General features: G+C 39.1%; 1 protein-coding gene across 1 annotated transcript; it reads left to right on the forward strand.

Moving 5' to 3' along the window:
- The first annotated feature begins 538 nt into the window (after nt 1-538).
- mylpfa (myosin light chain, phosphorylatable, fast skeletal muscle a) lies at nt 539-6,508 on the forward strand. Its single transcript, XM_026916969.3, has 7 exons — nt 539-694; nt 1,837-1,932; nt 3,617-3,692; nt 4,250-4,354; nt 4,466-4,544; nt 4,662-4,710; nt 5,695-6,508. The coding sequence occupies exons 1-7, from the start codon at nt 692-694 to the stop codon at nt 5,794-5,796; spliced, it is 510 nt and encodes a 169-aa protein (XP_026772770.1). The 5' UTR covers nt 539-691; the 3' UTR covers nt 5,797-6,508.
- Nucleotides 6,509-9,347: the final 2,839 nt, after the last annotated feature.

Here is a 9,347-nt window from a genome sequence, read left to right on the forward strand (position 1 = left end):
GTGATGTCATTTAAATGAAAATGCTCAACCACAAGGTGTCCAAAATGTAAATTTACTGCATTTTATCTCTTTAAATCCTTAAATATGTGTATCAATGTATTATTTATAGCTTGATATAGACCTTGTACCTTTGTATACTTTATATAGATTTAATGATATATGAATGCAGCACACAGCACTTTCAGTGTGTGAAAATATAAACCCATAGTGCTCAGATGCTGAAGATACAAAACGTCACGTCACTAAAAGGCAAAGTGAAATTCCCAGACCAAAAATACAGGCGAGGGATTACACTGACGGAGAGGTGAAAGAAGGGCTGGGTCTGAAGGAGGAGGGATGGGTGGACGCACGGTCAGACAGGGACGCTGGGTCATTTCTGTCATGGCCATATTAGTCCACTTTGTATCAGAGTATCGGATTCGGCCCCCATTCCAAGACTGGCGGCTATTTCGGAGAGTGCGTAAGGCGATAGCATCCCTACTTCTGTCCCTTCATCACCCCTTCCCCCCAAAATCTTATCCCTCCATCCGTTCAGTCCATCTTCTCAGCGTCAAGCCAAACTTAAGGCCTGGGCTATAATTAGAGGACGCTGGGAGGTATATAAGCCCCCTGGGGGACGAGGCCCAGACGCGGCTTCACACAGTCTTCTCTTCTTTGAGCTTCTTAAACTTCACATACACACCGTCTCAACATGGTGAGTAAGAACATGCTTGGAAGCATCCTTGAAGCTCTCGACAGGGTTTACGCTTTTTCGGATACTTGGATTCTTTCGTACATGTGGACGTGCGCTTCACCAAACCCGGACAGGATGAATATTTTCTAAGCCATTCTTTGATTTAGAAATCATTGTTTTTTTTTTTTTTAAATGATCATAAAAAAATTCGTAAGAAATCATACAAAAAGTTAGACTGAGGCTCGTGAAAATGTCTGGAATGGTGAAGGTTAAGGCGAGGGGCGGGGTTAGAGCTTGTCAGAATTTTTCGTAAAATTTCATTTGTATGACGATGTAAGGTATCCCTCGCGCGTGTTAGCATTCATACAAATTTTACCTGAACAGTGAGCACACAAAATTCAGGCTCAATTAAGCTGCACATTTGTACTACTAAAAAAAAAAACTAGCCAAGAATTTTGTTATTTTGGTAAATGAACCTAGTTTCCAATCTAGACCAAGAGTAGCTCTCAGGAAAAGGGTCCTAAACTGTACCTTTAAGGGAACAAACGTTTGATCTTGGTTCCTTTAAAAGTTAGTCTAGCCAGAGGATGTAGTACGAGTTAAAAACTCAATTAAGGTGCGTAATTGGACCATTAGGACCACAGTCGCTCCTTTGAGGAAACATTAACAGGGAAGTAAAATGTACCTGCACACTTTTATTCTGGGTGGAAACATTTCTGTAGGACCAGAAGATTGTGAAGTGTGCGCTGATGTTGGAGTTCTCTGAACTACACTTGTAGGTTGTAGGTTTAGTAATTTTTAGCACTAAAATTACATTTAGATATTTACATCTGCTTTTATATCTTATTTAAGTACTGGATAATTATCTTGAATGACGTATAGACTCCAGGAGATACTGGAGATGGCTGGTGACTTTTATAATGCAATCTTCAAGAAAAATTAGTTGACAGAAAACAAACAAACAAGTAAATAAATAAGTATTTCAGAAAACTAGTCCAATTTTTTCTCTTTTTTTGCTGGATTTCCACTTGAGAATGAGCAGAGGAAATGTGTGTGTAGCTCATGATGCAGATCTGTAAAGTTTGTGGGTGTTCCTTTGAGAGAAACACAGTGAGCATGCTGTGTGTGTGTGCGTATTAAACCTGAGATCTGTGCATCCACAGGCACCCAAGAAGGCCAAGAGGAGGGCAGCTGGAGGAGAGGGATCCTCCAACGTCTTCTCCATGTTCGAGCAGAGCCAGATCCAGGAGTACAAAGAGGTGCACACACACACACACACACACACACACATTAAATCCAAAGAAGACTTAAGATGCAGTGTGTGTACTCATGTGTCAGTGTCAGCCAGAGTTAATTACACAAATCGGACTGTTTGCTTACGTTAAACCGTGTTTTTTGACGAAGATGTACCTGAATTTAATTCATCATTTAGTGAATGGATGAGCTGAAGCATGCTAATTCATAAATTAGCCACCGGTGTGTCAGAATACGTTTCCCTTGAAAAGGAAAGACATGCCGTGTCTATCTTTAGCCTCCATCACTGGGGTGTTAATAAGGGAAGAATTATGGCTTCACACACACACACACACACACACACACACACAAGATCAAATGACTCTCCCTCTAATGTTAATAAACACAAGAATGTCATTAGCAGAAATTTCTCCCACTTTCACTGACACTCAGCTGTTCTTCAAGCAGCAGGCTTTAGTGAGCATGTACACACACACACACACACACACACACACACACACACAGAGAGAGAGAGAGAGAGAGAGAGAGAGAGAGAGAGAGAGAGAAAACAGCAAAAGAAGGAAGAAAGAAACTTAAATTTTTCAGCTATTCAAATTTAGCTTTCTCTCTCAAGTTGTTAAAGAACATTGCTGCTAGCAATTGGGCCCAAGCTAGATGTCAAGCCTAAGCTAGCTAATGAGTGAGCTAGCTAGCACTTTATTTTTTACACACAGTGAAAATGCATAGTGACAACAAAAATGAAACAGAACAAGTTCAATGAGTTCAGTAAATTAATTAGCATAAATCGCTGTAGCTAGCTAATGTTTGATGTTAATTATTTAGCTAGCTAGGACCTAGCTGTTTATACACAGCACAGTACCAGTGTAAATAAGACAGAAATGTCAGGAACATCAACATTTACCTCAGATGTGTTGGTAAATTACTAAGAAAAGAAAATTATACTGCAATTATACTTAGTGTCGAACGCTAACTGAGCGACGTCTTGGTAACGTTTCTCAGTGCGAACTCAGCTGTAAGTGGAATTACAGTGTAATTCCAGTAGTATGGAGTTTTTTCGTAGTATTTTACCAACATTTCTGAGGTAAATGTTGATGTTCCACCATCACTGTGCTGGGTATAAAGTTTTAGCCAGCTAAATAATTAACATCAGCTAGCTACAGAATTGAGATTTGTTAATTAACTGATTAACTCTCTGAACTTGTGTATGGTGTATTTTATTTTAAAGACTGTAGGATTAGTTCATTTTTAAATTTAAAGAATAATAAAAGGGATTGTGTGTGTGAGGTTAATCATGTGTCTTTAGTGTATGATCTAAGTAAGGAAACTCAGTGTGTGTGTGTAAATGATACCACCACTAGCGAGGAGATGCCTGACATTACTGCAGGATCTGATTTGCCATATTACGCTGACGGAGAAACTGAACGGGGAGTGTGTGTGTGAGTGTGAAGGAGATGAAGGAAGGGTGGAAGGGTGTGCAGCTGTTTTCGGAGGTCCTGAGGGTCTTCTTGGGTTTCATGAGATTTTAAAAGGACATAACAAGGGCAGAGAGGCGGTGCTCGAAAACACACTCAACACACTGATGGATTTAAAAGCACATGTTTTTTTTTTTTTTTTTTTTTCTCGCCATGTCACATTACAAACCAGAGAAGCTCTGAAAATAATAAAAACTTTCTCCTGTATCTTTGCTAGGCTTTCACAATCATTGACCAGAACAGAGACGGCATCATCAGCAAGGATGACCTGAGGGACGTGTTGGCCTCAATGGGTAAGAACTGAACACAGAGGTGACCTGAACAAGATAGACGAGTGGATAGAGAGAGAGATAGACACACTGACAGATGAGTAGACAGACAGAAAGAGACAACAAGCCATAAACTAACCTGAGCAAAAAAAAAAAAAAAAAAAAAAAAAAGACAGATAAGCCATAGAATATTCCATAGACTAAACCTAGACAGAAGAACAGACAGAAAGATACAGACTGACAGACAGATAGCTATATAAGTAGATAGATGGATAATCAGACAGAAAGATAGAGAGACCAAGGCATAGATTAACCCTAGGCAGAGAGAAAACAAGGACAGACAGGTAGACTGACAGTTAGACAAATCTGCAGATAAGCAGACAGACAGGTAAACAAAGATACAAATGGGTAAATAGATAGATAGATATAGATAGATGTCAAACAGACAGATGGACAGATGACAGACAGGATGAAGGAAGTAGTAACTAAGTCAACGTGACTTGTGTGAAGTTTCAGGCACTCGGGAATGCCGAGAATCCTTCAGTGATTATTAATGACCGTCTCCATCTCTCTCTCTGCAGGTCAGCTGAACGTGAAGAACGAGGAGCTGGAGGCCATGATTAAGGAGGCCAGCGGCCCCATCAACTTCACCGTCTTCCTTACCATGTTCGGAGAGAAGCTGAAGGGTGAGACACACACACACACACCATTAACATGTATAAGCTCTCAGTAAACAGGACACACACCTACACCACTCAGTGTAATACATCGAGCATGGCTTTGTCTGGTGTGTCCAGGCGCTGATCCCGAGGACGTCATCGTGTCCGCTTTCAAGGTCCTGGACCCCGAGGGCACAGGAACCATTAAGAAGCAGTTGTAAGTACCCCCGCTTATGTGATTTTTTAATTTTTTTTTTAAATGTAACTTTGATTATATAAATCACAGATATTATTTATAACAGATAATATTTTAACATTTATTTTTCCTGCGCAGCCTGGAGGAGCTTCTGACCACTCAGTGCGACAGGTTCTCCGCAGAGGAGGTGAGCTCAAAACATCACCTGACATCCGCCACGAGACTACAGCTTGAATTCTAAATAACACACGCCTTAACGTTTGCCATTTCATACAACATATTCACGAGAAGCACATGCTGTTTGATTGAGTAGTGTTGCTAAATCAGCAATCAGGATCAAAACCAAGAAAAAAAAATCGAATGCTCAACATAATATCAGTACATTATAAACAATACAATATTTAATGCATTTATAATACAACCAGGGTACTGGTTACTACTATGAATGTCTGAGTGCAAAAGTTTGCACCCCCTTTGGATTGTGCAGTGGCAAATAATTTTCTATAGCAGCAGCTCTGAAGTTATCGTTTCTATAGTAACAGCTCATTCACAGAAACTTTTATGGTGGACAACCCCCATAATCTATGGGTAATAAGAAACAGATGAAAAAATGTATGATTTAATAAAGAAACAAATAATCATGGATACTGAAGATTGAAGGTTTTCTCTAAGGAGATGTTTATTTGACATTTATGGAAGGAGTCTCCATAGTGTTAGCACGTTCTCAAGTTTTCTGCATGGCACGAAGTCTTCAGTATGGAGGAGTTTAAGCTTGCGGTTTCTCGGTAACATGATAAGGTGCGGTTGTTTTTTTTTGGTCTTATTAACTTGTAACTTCGAGAATCAGAAAAAAGAGATTGGTGAATGACTGTTTATTGCTGCTGTAACGTAAGTGAGAACAGGAACGAACTTGTTTTGTGGATGTTTCATAACATTAATTGTAGCTATAAATGGACAAAAAGCAAGTCGGTCTATAATAAATTAAAACTTGTAATCATTGGGAAATAGCTGCTGTATAAAATAGAATAAAGCACTTCGGAATGTGCTGTTATTGAAAATAATCATCTTCAAGCCTCATCACACCACCTTGTTGCTGTTCTCTCTCTCTCTCATATATATATACACACTCATTTTTCAAAATGTAATTCCTCTCTCTCTCTGTCTCTCTCAGATGAAGAACCTGTGGGCCGCCTTCCCCCCAGATGTGGCCGGCAACGTTGACTACAAGAACATCTGCTACGTCATCACACACGGCGAGGAGAAGGAAGAGTAAGAGCCGAAGAAAAGAAGAAGAAGAGATGAACGTGCGTCCCTCACAACTGCTCCACCCTGCCAGCCCGTCCTTTATCCCTCCTTTTCTTGCTTCCTTCCTTTTTGTTACTCTCGAGCACTTCGTTCCTTCCACGCACTCCTCCGAAAGACTCGTCTCGTAAACACGCCAGCGCAGGAAAACCGTGTCTGTGGCGTCAGTCCGTGGGGGAAAAAAAGGGATTAATTTGCAATAAAATCTTATTTTACCATCGTCTCGATCTCTCTTTCTCTGTCACTCTTCTTCCTCTCTTTTCTTCCTTTTCTTCATCACCTCTTGGCTCTAGCTGCAACAGCTGATTTGTTTACATCACTCGTTCTTTTTTTTTGGGGTGGGCAAACAGAAAACAAAATGGAGGGATTTCCTTCTACAATAGAAAAGTCCAGCATCCAGCATCTGCCATCTTGTTTTCCTCACTCAAACCAGAAAAGAATGAGAAGTGTCGAAAAAAAAGGGGACGGCTGGAGCGATGGAGAGAGAGAGAGAGAGAGAAGAGAAAGTCAAGACAGTAGAGGAGTGGAGAGAGGCGACAGAAAGAAACCATTCCCTTCTTCTCTCCCTCTCTCCCCTCGTCTTTTTGTAATCCCTCACTTCCCTCATGCTTTGCTCTGTCACCAACTCCTCTGTAAGCAATAAAAAGAGAGAAACTGTGAATAAAGCGACCTTATCTTTCGTACGCCTGCGTCTGTCCATCCTGAGTGCAAGACAGGAGAGAGAGAGAGAGAGAGAGAGAGAGAGAGTGTGAATGAATGAAGAAAGAGAAAAGTTTGTTAGCTAATTTCTGAATTAGCAGGGGCATGTACCAAATGCTAGATTTTCACAGAAGAGTCACTAGCAAAGATCTAATCAGAAATTAGCCAGCTGGCTAACCAGTTATTCAGATTTATAAGCCACATACATCAGGACATTTATAAGATTCAGAAAACATGGAATGAAGTGTAAAATTAGCTATCATATAATTACAGTAATGTTTTATATCCAAACTAACAGTTTAGAGCTTTTTGTACAAGCATAGATGTTCTTAAATAGATATAGATATTCATATTTAAATTTTACCATTCATCATTTCCAGGAAAACAGTGACATTTTTTAAATGACTCATCCTGTACTCATCCGATTTGTGGCCAATCATATGCTCTCTACACCATGTTTGTCCCGCCCCTGCCAGCAAACTCTCAGATTTCTTGTTTCAAAAGGAAATATATCAACATACAGAATCAAATCACAGCTCTAATACCATTTAATGGCCAGTTTAAGCTGATGTATGCTGTACGCTCTTATGCAGTGCATTATGGGTAGTACATACCAAAAAATAATGCCTTATGCACGCTCTAAATAAAATAACATCAGACATGAAGTCTCTGATGACAACACCAATACTGAACAAAGCAAGCATCTTTATAATCTTATAGTACACTGCAAGACCAGTTTAGATTTTTTTCCCCCAATAAAAATAAAATTATTGAAGGAATTATCAGGAAAGCACACTATGCACTTTACCAAGAACTAAATATAATGTGCTAATAAACTGGGGTGTTTATGGTATTGGTGATATATTGTATTATAAACTCTACTTCTAATGAATTCTGTTAACAACTTATTCAGCATCGTAAGCATTGCTGTGAACTGTAATGACTTTTCGTAAGTAAGTATACTTACATATATAATGCCTAACAGCAGGTTATGAATTTATTCTTGGGTTATTATATATAGAGTTGAGGCCAAATGCTTACATACACCAAGGATAAAGAGATTCAATCTCAGTTTTTCACAACACACATTTCATGTTACCACACAATCTCTTTTGGCAAGTCAGTTAGAGCATCTACGTTGTTCACATCAGAGGTCATTTCAAAATAATCACTCAGACAGTTTTATTTCAGCTTTAATTCACTAGGTTTAGATTTCCAACGGATCAATTGTTTACATACACCAAGTTGGCTGTCTCTTTAAACAGTCTGGAAGATTTCAGAAATGGATGTAATGACTTTTAGATGCTTCTGATTGGCCAACTATCAAAATAAGGAGGTAATCAGGAGCCCATCTGTGGCCTAGCTTTAGAGCAGTGCCTTTTTGCCATAGACACCTTGGGAAAATCCAAACAAGTCAGCCAAGATCTCAGAAAAATAACTGTGGCCCTCCACAACTCCGGTTCCACCTTAGGAACAACTTCCAAAGAACTGAAGGCACCATGAACATCTGTATAAAAAAACTGTATGCAAAAATAAAAATCTTGGGACCACACAGACACTGCATCATTCAGGAAGGAGACAAATGAACTCAACTGTACTCCAAAACAAAGGAGCCGGTTGAAGGAGTTGGAAACATCAGGTACCAAAGCATGTACAACCACCATTAAGGGAGTCCTACAATGCCATGGCCTGAAAGAAGGAAGAAGCTCCTACTCCAAGACCGGGATATAAAGTCAGACTGAAGTTTGCAGGTGATCACAAGCCTTTTGGAAATGTGTCCTTTGGTCAGAAAAAAAATTTAAATGTTTAACCATAATGATCAGTGCAAAGCATGGAGGAAAAAAATGGTGAAGCTTTTAATCTGAAGAACACCATCCCATCTGTGAAGCATGGGGGTGGCAGCATCATGTCGTGAGGCTGTTTGCGGGAAAAGAGACTGGTGCACTTCAGGAAATAAATGGCATAACAAAATGGCTTAAAGACAACAAAGTGAACATATTGGCCATCATAAAGCCCTGACCTGAATCCCATTGAAAATATGTGAACTGAAAATGTGTGTCTGAGCAAGGAGGCCCACAAACCGGAGTTCTACCAGGAGAAATGGGCACCAAAAAAAAAAAAAAAAAGTATTGTGAGAAGCTTGTGGAAGGCCTTACCAAGAGTTTCATTCAAGTTCATGCAAGTAAAAGGCAAACAGTAATAAAACATATGTAAACTTTTGATGAACTGAAAAACTGATTTAGTGACCAAGAGCTGAAATAAATCTCTCAGCTATTATTTCTAACTTACTGCTTATGTAAATAAACTAAATAGCCTAATTGACTTAACACAGGAAATGTATGATAACATGAAACGTGTGGAGTTGTGAAGAATTGTGTTTGAATGCCTTGGGTGTATGTAAACTTTTGGCCTCAACTACATGGCCTTCACAGAAAGCGTTACCATAAACTCTTCTTAAAAAGACTCCCGTAAACCAAAACACAAACACTGTGAGGAATTTAATATATTACGGTTTATTATTCATCACAATTATTATCGTTATCGTAATGATTAATTAAATACACTGTGTACATTTTTCTCTTCTGTAAGGAATGACGAGCTATTTTTCTCTTCTGTAGTTAAGGAATGACGAGCTATGATTTAATTTTATTTTCAAGGTTTGGTGTGTTAAAAAAAAAAAAAAAAAAAAAGACACATGACAAGACGGGATTAAAGCAAACTAGTCTTAAAAAAACAAGAAGATTTAAAAGAAGGGTTAAAACGAACACTCCAAACGAACAAAAAGCCAACAGAACGAAGAAACACTTTCAATTTCTGATCAGC

Source organism: Pangasianodon hypophthalmus, chromosome 13 (genome assembly GCF_027358585.1).
Source record: "Pangasianodon hypophthalmus isolate fPanHyp1 chromosome 13, fPanHyp1.pri, whole genome shotgun sequence".
In the NCBI taxonomy this organism is placed as follows: Eukaryota; Metazoa; Chordata; class Actinopteri; order Siluriformes; family Pangasiidae; genus Pangasianodon; species Pangasianodon hypophthalmus.